Source organism: Drosophila takahashii, chromosome 2R (assembly GCF_030179915.1).
Source record: "Drosophila takahashii strain IR98-3 E-12201 chromosome 2R, DtakHiC1v2, whole genome shotgun sequence".
Taxonomy (NCBI): Eukaryota; Metazoa; Arthropoda; class Insecta; order Diptera; family Drosophilidae; genus Drosophila; species Drosophila takahashii.
Genome location: NC_091679.1, coordinates 32,181,786 through 32,196,064, shown reverse-complemented (window position 1 = coordinate 32,196,064; position 14,279 = coordinate 32,181,786). Strand labels below are relative to the sequence as shown.

The 14,279-nt window shown below is 41.9% G+C and overlaps 9 protein-coding genes across 9 annotated transcripts; 6 read left to right on the top strand and 3 right to left on the bottom strand.

Moving 5' to 3' along the window:
* Positions 1 to 630: 630 nt before the first annotated feature.
* Positions 631 to 1,824, bottom strand: LOC108060098 (lipopolysaccharide-induced tumor necrosis factor-alpha factor homolog). Its single transcript, XM_017145680.3, has 2 exons — positions 1,386 to 1,824; positions 631 to 1,085 (listed from the first exon to the last, which is right to left on the bottom strand). Exons 1-2 carry the CDS (start codon positions 1,697 to 1,699, stop codon positions 989 to 991), a joined length of 411 nt encoding a protein of 136 aa, XP_017001169.2. The 5' UTR covers positions 1,700 to 1,824; the 3' UTR covers positions 631 to 988.
* LOC108060099 (lipopolysaccharide-induced tumor necrosis factor-alpha factor homolog) lies at positions 1,721 to 3,220 on the bottom strand. Its single transcript, XM_017145681.3, has 3 exons — positions 2,449 to 3,220; positions 2,255 to 2,383; positions 1,721 to 1,824 (listed from the first exon to the last, which is right to left on the bottom strand). The coding sequence occupies exons 1-2, from the start codon at positions 2,751 to 2,753 to the stop codon at positions 2,281 to 2,283; spliced, it is 408 nt and encodes a 135-aa protein (XP_017001170.1). The 5' UTR covers positions 2,754 to 3,220; the 3' UTR covers positions 1,721 to 1,824; positions 2,255 to 2,280.
* Positions 3,221 to 3,375: 155 nt separating this feature from the next.
* LOC108060100 (lipopolysaccharide-induced tumor necrosis factor-alpha factor homolog) lies at positions 3,376 to 4,914 on the bottom strand. The gene is made up of 2 exons (XM_017145683.3): positions 4,354 to 4,914; positions 3,376 to 3,601 (listed from the first exon to the last, which is right to left on the bottom strand). The coding sequence occupies exons 1-2, from the start codon at positions 4,638 to 4,640 to the stop codon at positions 3,499 to 3,501; spliced, it is 390 nt and encodes a 129-aa protein (XP_017001172.1). The 5' UTR covers positions 4,641 to 4,914; the 3' UTR covers positions 3,376 to 3,498.
* Positions 4,915 to 6,363: 1,449 nt separating this feature from the next.
* On the top strand, positions 6,364 to 7,688 carry LOC108059985 (uncharacterized). Its single transcript, XM_017145481.3, has 2 exons — positions 6,364 to 6,819; positions 7,417 to 7,688. The coding sequence occupies exons 1-2, from the start codon at positions 6,458 to 6,460 to the stop codon at positions 7,526 to 7,528; spliced, it is 474 nt and encodes a 157-aa protein (XP_017000970.2). The 5' UTR covers positions 6,364 to 6,457; the 3' UTR covers positions 7,529 to 7,688.
* Positions 7,689 to 7,802: 114 nt separating this feature from the next.
* LOC108059987 (uncharacterized) lies at positions 7,803 to 8,327 on the top strand. Its single transcript, XM_017145484.3, has 2 exons — positions 7,803 to 8,052; positions 8,121 to 8,327. Exons 1-2 carry the CDS (start codon positions 7,808 to 7,810, stop codon positions 8,239 to 8,241), a joined length of 366 nt encoding a protein of 121 aa, XP_017000973.2. The 5' UTR covers positions 7,803 to 7,807; the 3' UTR covers positions 8,242 to 8,327.
* A 45-nt stretch (positions 8,328 to 8,372) lies between these two features.
* Positions 8,373 to 9,234, top strand: LOC108059986 (uncharacterized). Its single transcript, XM_017145483.3, has 2 exons — positions 8,373 to 8,698; positions 8,967 to 9,234. Exons 1-2 carry the CDS (start codon positions 8,502 to 8,504, stop codon positions 9,211 to 9,213), a joined length of 444 nt encoding a protein of 147 aa, XP_017000972.2. The 5' UTR covers positions 8,373 to 8,501; the 3' UTR covers positions 9,214 to 9,234.
* Positions 9,235 to 9,542: 308 nt separating this feature from the next.
* Cyp6d2 (Cytochrome P450 6d2) lies at positions 9,543 to 12,067 on the top strand. Its single transcript, XM_017145478.3, has 4 exons — positions 9,543 to 10,359; positions 10,938 to 11,383; positions 11,445 to 11,693; positions 11,758 to 12,067. Exons 1-4 carry the CDS (start codon positions 9,680 to 9,682, stop codon positions 11,919 to 11,921), a joined length of 1,539 nt encoding a protein of 512 aa, XP_017000967.3. The 5' UTR covers positions 9,543 to 9,679; the 3' UTR covers positions 11,922 to 12,067.
* Positions 12,068 to 12,740: 673 nt separating this feature from the next.
* LOC108059981 (uncharacterized) lies at positions 12,741 to 13,382 on the top strand. Its single transcript, XM_017145477.3, has 2 exons — positions 12,741 to 13,090; positions 13,150 to 13,382. The coding sequence occupies exons 1-2, from the start codon at positions 12,756 to 12,758 to the stop codon at positions 13,274 to 13,276; spliced, it is 462 nt and encodes a 153-aa protein (XP_017000966.2). The 5' UTR covers positions 12,741 to 12,755; the 3' UTR covers positions 13,277 to 13,382.
* A 291-nt stretch (positions 13,383 to 13,673) lies between these two features.
* On the top strand, positions 13,674 to 14,258 carry LOC108060059 (uncharacterized). The gene is made up of 2 exons (XM_017145619.3): positions 13,674 to 13,953; positions 14,017 to 14,258. The coding sequence occupies exons 1-2, from the start codon at positions 13,700 to 13,702 to the stop codon at positions 14,159 to 14,161; spliced, it is 399 nt and encodes a 132-aa protein (XP_017001108.2). The 5' UTR covers positions 13,674 to 13,699; the 3' UTR covers positions 14,162 to 14,258.
* Positions 14,259 to 14,279: the final 21 nt, after the last annotated feature.

Below are 14,279 nucleotides of genomic sequence, written 5' to 3'. Positions count from 1 at the left end.
AAATTGTTGCTTTGTCTTTGTTGCTTCCTGTTCCTGCCACATGTTGCTGCAGCAATGTTGCTAGCAGATGCGTTTGTGTGAGTGCGAGCAGCCGCCGGAAAAGTGAGACGGTGGTTCTTAGAGTATTGGAAGTCCTTTTCCTTTTGGCGGGCAGTGTTAGAAGTCCTGTTCCTTTTAGCAGGCAACGGTGTAGGGAAAATGCAAATTCCTTTGAAAAATCATCTAGAAACCCTGAACGCTGCCTGCCATCACTGATTTAAATGGTCAAATTACGAATTCAATTTGGTATAAATCTTAAACCAGGATTGGATTGTGCGGTTAAATACAATTTAGTCTAGCATACTCTTTTACACAATGTGAATTGGAAACTGTTCAGAAATAAAAATCCATTCTGTGGATTGAAACCAGATGAGCAATTACATAGATGATCTCTTGGTCAGTATAAACTCTCCTAACATAATTTGTATTTATGATTCTTTTGTACATAAGTAGAATGTTTGCATAGAAACGGACAGACGGACATGGCTAGATGGGGTATAGGTGCAAGGGTATAATAAGGTAGAAGTTTTTTTTTTTTTTAAATTGATCTTTAATGAATACTATGTATAATAAAATAAAAATAATTTGTCATGCCGTTAAAACAGATAAAGTTTGGCTTCTTTATTTTCCAGAAAAAGATTCAGCCAACTGTTGCCAGATCCGCAACAAAACTGTGTATATATACAAAGAAAATTCATTTTATGGGAATCCCAGAAATTGCTTCGCTTGGCAAAGCTTTATTTGCTTATCTATTCTCTCTTTAAGTTTCGCATACAGAGTCGTTTGAAGAGTGTACATATGAATGTATGTATGTTTGGTAAGTGTTAGTATGATAAAGGCACCGCTTCTTGTTGGTGTCTCCACATTAGGACATATATATGCTTAGTTATATACGAATATGAAAATAATGGTGTACATATGAAATCGGCGAGTGTTTTCGCTGGCGTCTTCAAAACGATCCCAAACAGGCGTTGCAGTTGGGGCAGAACTGGGAGGTCTTGTAGCAGCAGTTGCAGCAGCAAGGGGCGCAGACGCAGGGCCAGCAACTGTGGGATAAAGGGGAGAGAATGGGCTATATTGTTTACCAAGCACGATCGACGATTACTCAGTACACTTCCTGCGAAATGTATGTATACGAAACAACTGCGGCCACAAAAAAAGCACAACGAAATAACTGGCGATTGGTCAGGCAAAAAAGGGTTTTAACATATTTTTGGAGCTATTTTTATGGCCACAGTTGTAACTACTCAATCAGGTGTCGCAGTAATCTTTTCCAACTAAAATCCGTTACGGTTCTCACGTAAGAGAGAATTCTATGACACCACCGTATATAAAGATTTACTTACAGGAACAGGCAGAGGAACGCCGCCAGGCAATAGGTCTTTCCGGTAGGATGGTGCTCCACTCGAACGCGAATCCGGGCGTTGCAATGGGGACATATCATTCCCTGGCCGGGAGTGTCCACCAAAACAGTAGTCTGGTGATGGATCACGCTCACCGGCTGCGGTGGTGGTGGTGACATCGGCTCCATCTGAGAGGCCTGGGGAACCTGCGGGTAGAGCTGGTGCGACGGCGACTGGTGCAGGTCCATCTCGGCCGGAGGAGCGGTGGCGAAGTCATCCGAATAGGGCGGCGGCGAGTCCACGCGCTTGTAGTCCATTGTAGATAGGAAATATTTCGACGACGACTGAACCGGCAGTGCTTACAGTTAAAAATTCTCTTCTGAATGTTTGCCAACTGCAAACGGCTACTCCTACTGAAAGCTCCCGAAGTGCATGTGCTTTGCTTTCGGCGAAAACAAAAGAAAGAAAAAAAAAAGTTTAAACTTCGCGTTCGGCAGTGTGAGCGAGCGAGACAACTATACGATCGCAGTAGGTTGCACATATCGATTAGTTATCGCTATTGGGATTACATCGATAAGAGCTACCGAAATTCGAACTCGAAGAAACAGACAAACTCTTATCAGTTAAGAAGATACAAAACGTGAGGATCAACCTATTAGGTCTTTCGTATCTCCAAATCTTACTTATTTCTTAAAATTGTCTTATTTGGTATACCTTTACAGGTAAAGGTTTAACAAAAATCCTAATCAACCCTAATTCACCAACGACTATTAATCCGGCTTGCCCAAAATAAATTTAAATTCATTTCTTAAAGATACATTTTCTAATATATTTAAAGTCTCAAATAAGACTCTGTACATGTAAATGCTTACTGGCAGTGCAAAATAGCTCGATCACTTCAAATGCTGTAGCTTCCTATGTGGCATCCACAGTTGGGGCAGTAGTGCTGGACACTCTTGCAGTAGTTTATGAAGTAGGGCAGGCACACGAAGGGCCAGCAGCTAAGGGATCAAGGGTTTCCAATTAGTATATCTATATGTGGGGGGTATCCGGACGCTCCACTCACCAGCAGACATACAAGGTCAGGGCGCACAGGTGGGTTTTGCGGGTGGGGGCCGTGACCAGACTGGTTGTGACCTCACCCCTGCAGGACGGGCACCTCACCCTCATCTTCTGGCAGCCAACAGTTAGCGGCAGTGCGCCCGCCCCCACTCCGTTCAGGGTGTAAATGGGTATCTGGGTCACCACCACCCCACAGTCTGAGTCCGGCTGAGGGGCTGGGGCTACGGTCACCATTTCCGTGTCTGGAACCGTGCTCACCCATGTGCTGTTCATGTTTACCGCGGAGCATGCACTGAACTCACCGGCCATTTAATGACAACACTGCTCTATCGCACTTGTTATCTTTTCTGACTAATCGACAGGTACTTTTTAACCGAAACAGCTATGACGATATGGCGAGTTATAAAAAAAGAGTTGGCATTTGCAGCACTTAATCGATTGACATTGGCTCCAGTAACTCCATACACTTTAATGACTAACAATTCGATAGCTAAGGTACCAGAAGAGTTAGGTTACCTAGACATCTTATATGGCTTTCAAAAAATCCTTGAAAATGAGACTTCTTGGTGGTTACCACTTTTTTGACAAAATAATCCATTTATACTTGTTCTTTTATTGGAGCCATTAAACTTAGCTAAGCGTTATAAATATACTGATTGTATAATAGTCATCAGGCTGTTGCCAATGGTTTATCATCATCATCGATCTAAAATGTTAGGCTGCATTAAGTCCTTTTTAATTTTAAATGCCTGCACCTAATACTTTCACTAGCTGATAAAAATGAAATGGTGGCATTGAACTTTCCAAAGTTTGTTTAACATTATTCAGCTATTTAGGGAGTGCTGTGGACATTTTATGACCCACACGAGTGATTTAGCTTCCACAGTAATTAGACCAAGTTAGCAAACCAAGCTGGCTTATCGCATTTCCCTTTTCCTGTTTGAATCTCATGTTTAATGTGTGACGGTCGTACAAGTATATTTACAGTTAAATTTCGTTGCAATATGACGCTAATGTGTAGGGTTCTCTAAAGGTAGATATGTGTAAGAAGAAATTAGTTCTCGTAGGTGCCGATGTAGGCGCTGCAGTTGGGACAGTAGTGATTGGCATTCTGGCAGGAATCCATGCAGTAGGGAAGACAAACGCAAGGCCAGCAACTGTGGATGGAGATTAGAAGAGATCGATTAGATAAGTTCGGGGATTTAATCGATTAGTCAGAGCACTAATTCCTATTGGCCTATACAACGCCCTAAGGCCGACGTCTACAGCCAATTTCATTCAGTTTGCTTGTTTTTAGCCCCCATTGCAGGCAGCTAGCTTTGTTATCTGACTCAACTCCAGCCGTCCCAGTTGAGATAACATTGTTTTCAAGTATGGCCTACACAGACGACGCCTCACACGCAATACCTATAGAAACTTATTGTACTTTCCAGGCGATAAGAGGGCGCAAGTGTTGCATGGGCGTAGCTTTTTTATTCTCAGGCAAAGAAAACTCTGACAACCTGTCTTGACAAACAGGTAATGAAATATGTTGGCTTAGGAAGATAATAAAATATATCTAAAAATACTCTAGTTATTTCTATGTTTGCAATAAAATATTATTGACGATTATTATCCTGAATGATTTTTGTAAAAATTTCTTCAAATACTGAATAATAAAGGTTGTGATATTATATATGGAGTATCGCTTGATCTTTGGAGGCATACAAATTTTAATCTGTAGATGTTGCGGTAGATCTTAAATAAGGGACGAAATAAAAGTTTCATCAAATACTGAATTATAGCTATAAAATAAATTTTGTGATACTAATTATAGATTATTTCTTGATCTTTTCGGGCATATAACACTAACTCAGTAGATGGTAAGTTTAGATAGATAGTTACGATAGCTACGAATTGAATCACTAACATGAATAGGCACAGGATGAGGGCCCAGCAGTGCGTCCTTCCAGAGGGAGTGGCCTTCACGGTGGTCAGGACTTCGGCGTGGCAGGAGGGGCAGCAGATGCGAGTGGGCCCATTGCCGATGGGCACCAGGTTGGAGGTCGTGGTGGTCTGGATGATCACTGTGGAAGATTGCGGTGGCCTTGGCATCGGTGGATATAGCGGTGGCTGGGTGGGACCACCGGGTTGATAGGTCTGTGCCGGCGTGAATCCAGGCTGCTCACTGTACGGCGGAGGCTGTTTGCTGTCCATAATTCTGAATTATTTGTTCTTAAGAGAGTCTGGATATACCGATCGAACTGAAACTGAACCGATCGCTTTGCTGGCTGGCGTAGCACTGAAGACCGAACTGAAACTGGAGCTCCGGCATTACTTCAACGATGGGTATCGCTATCTTATCGCTACGTTGTGATAGCTTCTATACAACGGGGGTTTCTGTCGAACTCATAAAGGGATATCTTTTTTATTGTGCACTTGATTTAGTGAGCGACTGCGATGCTCCTCTAAATAGGTGACAGATGACTCACTTATTTGATAACACTTGCAATATATATAATGGCGATGAATAAGCTCCAAACGCTTTAACAACATGGAATGTATGGAAAATGAAATTACGTGTATTTGGTTAAGAGACATAATGTCAGGAGAGAGTGTAAACAAATAAAGGTTGTCGACTCGTGCTCTCTCATTTTAATATTTGCACTTTAATCATATTAGCAAGTGCGTGATTCGATTGGACATAGTACTGTACCGGTTTTTGCATCACCATTCCATTTCTCCAGCCTACGTTTAAGATCTAAAGTAATGCACCTGTTGTTTTCTTTTATTTAATAGGGCTATTCACCTGTTACTTGATTTTTATAAACGCGAAACACATACAAATACAATTACAATTTAAGTGATATTTCAACTTTTTAATCAATGTTACTAAAGTTACTATAAAAAGTGGTCATGACTTTTCTTTCTTTCAAATCTTTGCATTGTTCAACGAACTGAACCGAACATTTGTGATCCTAACAATTGTGTTTCTTGTTTTGTTAACAGATTTTTATACCCTTGTAGAGGGTATTATAATTTCAGTCAGATGTTTGCAACGCAGTGAAGGAGACGTTTCCGACCACATAAAGTATATATATTCTTGATCAGCACCAATAGCCGAGTCTATCTAGCCATGTCCGTCTGTCCGTCTGTCCGTCTGTCCGTCTGTCCGTTTCTATGCGAACTAGTCTCTCAGTTTTAAAGCTATCGCGATGAAACTTTCCCGAAGGTCTTCTTTCTATTGCAGGTAGTACATATGTCGGAGCCAGCCGGATCGGACCACTATATCTTAAGGCTCCCAATCAAATATAAGAAAATTCATTGTAACTTTGTAGGAAGTAGGCGTTTTGATTCTTGACTACTTAAAAACAAAATTGAAATAAATCGAAGCGCTGAATCTGGAATCCCTGGAACTGCACCGAGTGAGTATTCTTTTATCTACAAGGGTATATAAGCTTCGGCTGGCCGAAGGTAGCTTCCTTTCTTGTTTTTTTTCAAAAAGTGATCAATATAAGCACTCATTAATTCTGGTGAATAAATATAAAAAACCAGAGGGATCGCTACAGTTGAGTGCCTCGACTAACAGATACCGGTTACTTAACAAACACGAAGCAAAATCCCATTTACACTTCTAAAATAAATCAATTTTTCCACAAAGCGATAGTTTGCCATATCGGTGCTCAATGGGTTAAACTAACTATATTTGAAACGGTTTTTTATGGGAAAAGCTGTTTTAGCCACCCACTCGGCGAAAGCTTTGGGGAAGCTTTCCTTCATGGGCTCCACGTTCAAGTGCAGCCGTTAACATCGCAGCCATGGAAATAGTGTTAGGCAAATACGGGGGCTTGACAAAACAGATGAACAACTGGTTTGGCTAACAGCCCCTCTCAACCCTTATATATTCCCCTGCTCTGCCTTTCTTGCCAAACGATAACTGTTTGACTTATGTTTTTTATGGTTTCAATGTTTCAATTGTAAAATAACCCAATTTATAGGCAAATAGAAATCCCAAGTCGAGTCAGTTCAACAACATGAGTCGCCAGCTGAAGTTCCATCTGCAAGCTCCCGACGACGAGGTGTTCCCAGCGGATCTGGTTGAGATAAACCTGAACCCCAACTGCGGCCAGGTCAAGCAGAAGTCAGCCCAGGCTCTGGACCAACTGCTTCTGGCCACTCCCCCCCACAGAGGCTATCCCTATGGCTATGCGGAGGACTCGGAGCCGGAGACCTACTTCTGCCGCAAGAGCAACTCCACCGGCCAACTGGCCGATAAGGTATCTCCACCTCCACCAGCGGCCACCAATATCAGTTGCCTGCGCCAGATGTACTGTCCGGAGTGCCACGAGAGACTCCACGAGCAGGGAGTCCGACTGGAGCGACTCCTGACCATGTGGTGAGTGATAGACAGCAAATATGTTAATTTTATAACAAAAATAAATTTTAAATTTGCCTACTTACAATTCCATAATAAACCCATCATGTTCGGTTAAAAGTTTTCGTTAAATATAATTAGAAGAATAGATAATAACCATTACTAACGCAAAGGAATTTTAGATATTATTCTTTGTTGGTATTTAGGGAGAACCAAGAGAACGAAGCATTATAACTAACCATTTACGTTTAATATGAATGCCATCATATTGTTATTGGATTGTTAATATTTTAATAGTTAGTAAATCGTATTAAAAATTTAATTTCATTGATGGTCAACTTAAATCAGATTTTATCAATTATCAGATTTCAATAAATTTTAATTTTAATTTAAGATCTAATTGTCTACCTGCAAAAAGTGTTTTGTGATTTTTCTTACGATAAATTCAAATCAGTAAAAGTTTCTGAAAGTTAATTAAATAAACTGTGTTAAGTATTTAAAAAAATTAAATTTTTCTATGCCGTAATAAAATAAAAAGAGGTTTTGAAAATGTTATTCTTATTAGTGACTTACTGAGTCCGTTTTTTATCCTTATTAATTCCCTATTACTTCTTCCAGCTGCTTTGCCTTCCTGCCCATTTATCCCTGCTGCCCGAGACGCTCGGCCAACGACTGCAAGGTCATCTGTGGCAAGTGTGGATACCTATTGGGGGCATGGAAAAGACAATGAGGCGAGGGGAGGGCGTGGGGAAGGGGGGATTTGGAGTGGGTGCTCCGCACTTAATTATTTGTTTTGTATAGTTTTAAGCACTCTTTTGTTGACCTTGCGGCGAGTGATGAGCGCTGAGACTGAGTAGCCGAGTGCCAAAAAATTGTTGATTTCTGCATTATTCTCTCAGTGTTTCTCTTAGGTCAGATCTCTTTGTTAGGTAGTTCTCTTTGTTTTTCGCTTCACTGCTGGGGAAAAGAATTTGCCAAAATGTTTGGCATTTAGCGCTGGCCAGTCGCAATGTCTCGGGGGAACGACTTGGATGCGGATCTGGAGGTGGATCTCCAGGGGGGGGATGGCCACTCGGTGGCCACCACAATCACGTTGGAGGAGCGTCCGGGCAAGCCTCAGGTGCGATTCTTCAGTATTGGACCCAGTAGCTACCAAGTGCGGTGTCCGATGTGCCAGCAAAATTCCAAAACGGAGACCGTGGAGATGACGGGAGCCTTGGGCCAGCTGAGCTGCCTTCTGTCCGCTCTGTCCTGGTAGGATATTCGAAAACTCCGGATATATTCCGCTCCAAAGGATTAACGTTTGTCATCTCAATTTCCAGTTGCTTTCCCATTTTCGCCCTGACCTTCGTCTACTCCTGTCTCCAGAGCCGCCTCAAGTCGAAACGTGTGTTCTGCAGCCGATGCGGCGGTCACCTGGGCTTCCACTGGCGTCCCACTTAGCTGGACGGACCACCACTTAGTTAGCTCTCGAAAATCAACGCGAATGATCTATAAATAAACCGGCAGCTGTTGTCAAATTTTTTAATAAGTTACTTGAATTTATTCGATCATCACTCAGGCGGTGCCTCCAAAAAGTATGTATCTCTCCCACTCTCTGGCGCGCTCTTAGCTCGTTTGATTGTGATGTAGACACGAATGCAGACGGGGATACATTATGCGAATGTTCTTGGCTCTTGAGTTAGTTGCTCATTCGCTTCGAAATGGCCAGCACCGAGAGTCTGGATGGCAGTGCCTTCGAGGGCGACATCTCGGCCGTGCCGCAGGTGGGTCACCTGACCACCGAGCCCCAGGAGTTGGAGTGCCCGGCCTGCCAGGAGTTGCAGGTTACCCGTGTTAAACCGGAGGCGGTGACCGTTCTACAGAAGATTGCCTGCTCGCTAAATGTGCTCCTCTGTTGGTATGTTCAAGTACCGAATCGGTTATTATAATATTACAAGTGATAAATATAATCAAATTCGAACTGTAGTATATATAGTATACTTATTAATTTTATTAGATCATTTTTAATTATCTCAAAATCGATCTAGCTGTGACTTTATACAAAGATTGCGAATTCATTTCTATAAAAAACACCTCTTTGTTTACAAAATATAGTTTGAATATACATATAAGGCCAGTCTTAACACGTGCTCTTTTAAACATATTTTAATATTATTATTATTTAGCAATCCCATTCGCTGGAAGGGTCGTCATGATGTCAATCACTATTGCAGCTCCTGTGGCTGCTTCATTGGACGCGACATCACTCTAAGTTGGTACAAGAGGACTCTCTTCCGCCTTCAGAGGGGCGAGGTGGAGGACAATGGACGCTGGCAGAGATTCCGCAAGGTGGAGAAGGAGGAGCTCGACGAGAAGAAGCTGGGTAGACAGCGCAAGGCTTTAGAATCGAAACGTTCGAATGAGAATTATTAAATAAATTACTTAAGAAATATATTCACATGTCTTTATTCTTGTTATGGCTACCCATGAAATATTTGTAAAATATTATAAAATCTATAAAACGCCTTAAATTAACAAATTTTATTTAAATCAATTTCAAACAAGTTAATAATTTTGTTATCAACAGGTAGTCTTTTTGCTCTTTCTCAGCCCTGTTCCCTGAATAGTCGAAAGCTTCTTCCAGCTGAGAAGTCAATTGTTTAGCTGGAAGAGAACGTATGCCTGAAAAAGCGTCGAGATCGCAGTTCGTTATTTGCTTTGGTTGGTTGTTCGCAATGCTTATCGGCTGGCTCTATGTCTATATAAAACCGAGTCCCAGCCAGTAGAATTTTGCAGTTTGAGAAGAGTACATCGAGGAGTTTGAAAAGATTTCACCATCAAAAGAAATAGGAATTTTTTAAATCCCAAAAATTGCAGCTTCACTTTATAGCGTATCAATATGTGGGCAATTGTTTTGCTGATCCTATCCCTGGGCCTGCTGTACAAATATGTGAGGCGTCACTATACTCACTGGCAAAGATTGGGAGTGGACGAGGAGATGGCGATAATCCCCTTTGGAGTAATGGATACTGTAATGAAACGAGAACGCAGTTTGGGAATGGCTTTAGGCGACATATACGCCCGGCACGAAGGCAAAATAGTTGGAATATACATGATGAATAAGAGGAGTATTCTAGTCCGAGATGCCCAATTGGCTCGCCAAATCATGACCAGTGATTTCGCTAGTTTCCACGATCGCGGAGTGTATGTGGACGAGGAAAAGGATCCGCTGTCCGCCAATCTCTTCAACCTCAGAGGTGCATCGTGGCGAAATCTCCGTCACAAACTCACTCCATCGTTCTCCTCTGGGAGAATAAAGGGCATGTTCGGAACGATCGATGATGTGGGTGACAAATTAGTGCAGCACTTGGAGACAGTTCTGGACGAGAATGACGAAGTGGAGATCAAGGATGTGATGACCACTTATGCGGTCGACATCATAGGTTCGGTGATTTTCGGCCTGGAGATAGACAGCTTTAGTAATCCGAAGAACGAGTTCCGTGAGATAAGCAGCTCAACGGCTAAGGATGAGTCTCTGCTGCTCAAGATCCACAATATGTCCATGTTTATATGTCCACCGTGAGTACACACAAAAAAAAAACTTGGTAAAATCAACTGTAATAATTGTCAAACAGGCCCCAACCAGCTAAATTGTCAATTCTACTAAGTAAATAGTCATTTCACAACAACAAAATACACACAATTAGCAAAGACACAAACCCAAAGCAAAAACAAAATACACGTAACTATTTTAATAGTTACGTAACTATCTTTGTTGGTCAATTTTACCAAGCAAATTTTTTTGTGTGTACGAAAATTTCGTTTTACCCAATACATATTGCATTGAAAAATTCATAAAATTTAATACCCAGAGCAGCATCTATATTTAGATGCTAGCTTTAGTACTTCTGCACCAAAAAGCAATAAATGAAGTGCGCTTTTCAGAATGCCTTAAATAAACTAGCAAAAATAGAAATAATAAAATTGATCTGAATTGAAAATAATTTAAAATCATTTTACACCAAATTGTGAAATTCGATACAATAAAACATAATTAAATTGCCTAAAAAAATTAATTACCTAAAATTGTGAAATTCAGTAAAAATGGAACAGGATAAATCTGAACCGAATTAATATTATTAAATTACACCTATTAGAATTGCCAAGCTGATGAACCGTTTGGGCTACGAGAGTCGTATTTTGACATCCCTCCGAGATATGATGAAACGCACCATCGAGTTCCGGGAGCAGCACAATGTCGTCCGTAAGGATATGCTGCAGCTGCTGATCCGGTTGCGAAATACAGGCAAAATCGGCGAAGACGACGACCAAGTATGGGACGTGGAAACTGCACAGGAACAGCTCAAGTCAATGTCGATTGAGAAGATTGCCGCCCAGGCTTTTCTATTCTACGTGGCTGGTTCTGAATCCACAGCAGCCGCTTCCGCTTTTACTCTCTATGAGTTGTCCATGTATCCGGAGCTTTTAAAGGAGGCGCGGGAAGAGGTGGATGCAGTGCTTCGGAAGCACAACCTGAAGCCCAAGGATAAGTTCACCTACGAGGCAGTGCAAGACTTAAAGTTTTTGGACCTCTGCATCATGGGTAACTAAATGTTAGCTTCTGATTAATTAACTTTGATCTTATGGTACAATATTGTTTACAGAAACCATTCGGAAGTACCCCGGCCTGCCATTCCTCAATCGAGAGTGCACCGAAGATTATCCTGTACCCGGTACCAACCACATTATAACCAAGGGAACCCCCATCCTGATCTCGCTCTTTGGCATCCAACGTGATCCGGCTTATTTCCCCAATCCCAATGGCTATGATCCCCATCGATTTGATGCGGATACCATGGATTACGATCAGGCAGCTTATATGCCGTTTGGAGAGGGTCCCAGGCACTGCATAGGTAAGTACCGATTTTACTAGTGATATGTAATGTTAACGTGGTCTATTAACATGATTTATTTCAGCTCTTCGCATGGGCAAAGTTAACTCCAAAGTTGCGGTGGCCAAGGTGTTGGCCAATTTCGATCTCATTCAGTCTCCCCGCAAGGAAGTTAAGTTCCGCTTCGATGCCGCCCCTGTTTTGGTTACCAAAGAGCCTCTAAAACTTCGTTTGACCAAGAGAAAATAAATCACAAAGGATATCTCCGGTCCTACAACTTCATATTTCAAAAATCGATATAATGCTTTATTGTTTTGTTCATTTAAATTAAATTTAAAAAAAAGTTAAATTTTTATTATTTCTTTCTACTTTGACATTGTACGTATATTTTACACATTATAATTTAAAAAATAATTACTTTCTGTTTAATTTTCTAGCTCCAATAAACCATTAAATTTATCTGCGTTTTTTTAAAGCTTCAAAGCTCTCTTTAAAAATTCTCTCTTCTCAGCTCTAAATCGGGAAAAAATGCTAGCAAAGCGAAGCCAAACATAAACAATAAACCTAAACCAAAACATAAACATAAACATTCATAAGCATCAGCTGGTTTTACCGGTAAACGTGTTTATTATTATGAAAATAATACACTAATCAGCAAAACTATGTAACTGCATAAAAAATGAATAATATTTGTTATGCATTCCAAATATTTGAGAAGGTATGTATGTATATTCTTTTTTATGTTCAGTATAAAGGTACATCTTTCAATATTTGTGATTTGCATTTTGAAGTATCAAATATTAGGAATTTCGAGACGTTTTCCATGTGGTTTATGTGGGTTAGATCTATATGTTGGGTAAATAAACATTCGCCAAACGTTTGGCTGTCGATCTGGTTCTGGTTGAGGGGCCACACCGAATGAGTATTCCCTGAATAGCTGCTGATGACATCATAGCTCCATGGTCATGTACAAATTCTTCTCTACAGTGGAGGAGTCTTCTCTCTTTGAGGTTCTCTTTGGGATTTGCTCTCTGTCGCCGCTGAGTTTCGCTTGTTCTGGCGGAGATCAGATAGTCAGTTACCATGGAGCAGCATCAGCAGGTGGAGAGGTTGCGGGTGAGATTGGTGCCCGCTGGAACGGCGGAGGAGCGTGCCAGGAATATCATAGCCAATGTGGTGCTGGAGGACGGTCTGGTGCCGTTCATAGACGACCATGAGGCGGAGAAGGTGACCCTGATCGCACAGGACTCTGCTGCCCCAGCATCCGCCTCCAGCCAGCAGCCACGCCTCCGTTACTATGCTGTAGGACCCTCCACCTACAAGTTACTCTGCCCCCTGTGTCGCGAGAGAAGCGAAGCGGCTGTGATGAGGGCAGCCAGTTGCAAGGATGCCAGCTTCTGTCTGAGTCTGCTTTCCTGGTAAGGGTTTGACCCATCAGGGATCTGGAAATTATACCACCCATCTTCCCTCCTTGCAGCATCTTTCCGCTCTTTTGGATCTGCTGCGTGTGCACCTGGTGCGGTTGCAATCGGGAATGGACCACCAAGGGCGTTTATTGCAGCTCGTGCGGCGGCAAAGTGGGAATCCAGCGCAAGGCCAAATAGGCCATTCAATGGACCAATTAAAATGATATTAATGCCAAATATTTCTCGGTTTTATTTTATAATTCTATTACGCATCTAACTCAATTAAAGACCCACCGTAAATCAATTCTCGGCGTGCTCTTGTTTTGCTCTTCCAGAACGAATACTCTTCGCTACACTGGGAAAATAAAAGTATACTACACTATAGTAAAATATTTACTGTTCTATTTACCCTTAAAAGTTACTTCTAGAGGTTTGAAAAAGGTTTGGTTTTTAGGAATATACCTTTTCTAAATGTAAAGAGAGTTCTGTTGGGTGATATTAGCTACATTTATTTCTCTGAGCACTGAGGCACTCCGATTTCTCTGTGTGCACTCCGTCGCTCTTTTGAGTAGCCAAACAGGTTGCCTTCTTGTTCGATTCAGTTTCGATTGTTGAGCGATCATGACGACATCGCTGCCGGAGAAGGAAACGGAGCAAGAGGTCCGGGAGCGGGAGGCCAAGGCTCTGGAGGATCGGAAGGAGCGGAAGATCTACGAGAACTTTGCCACGCCCCTGGCGGGCACTTTCCTCAACCTCCCACGCGAGCCTGTGGAGATCAAGTGCCCCGCCTGCGGAATCAAGGATCTGAGTGTGGTGCAGAATGATCTCAAGTGGTGGGCCAGTGAACTTAACCGCATTGTGGGCTGTCTTTTTGTGTAGGCTATACAAATTTTATAATATTAGTGGGAAAATCTATAACTTATTGAATCTTATTGCAGGAGCTTTTGTTGTTGCTGCTGCTTCAATTACTATGTGCCCTGCAAGCAAACCGACCGAAGTCATTACTGCGGCAACTGTGGTTGCTACTTTGGACGCTCTATGAAGAGGAGGGAACCACTTAAATTAAAGGCAACCACCGCCTAGTCAGCATAGTTCGCACATTTTCTGATATATTTCTGAACACCCAAACACCCACCCACTGAAAAACCATCAAAACAAAAATAAAACTCAAATGATCACATTCCTTCTCTTCTCTTCCCTC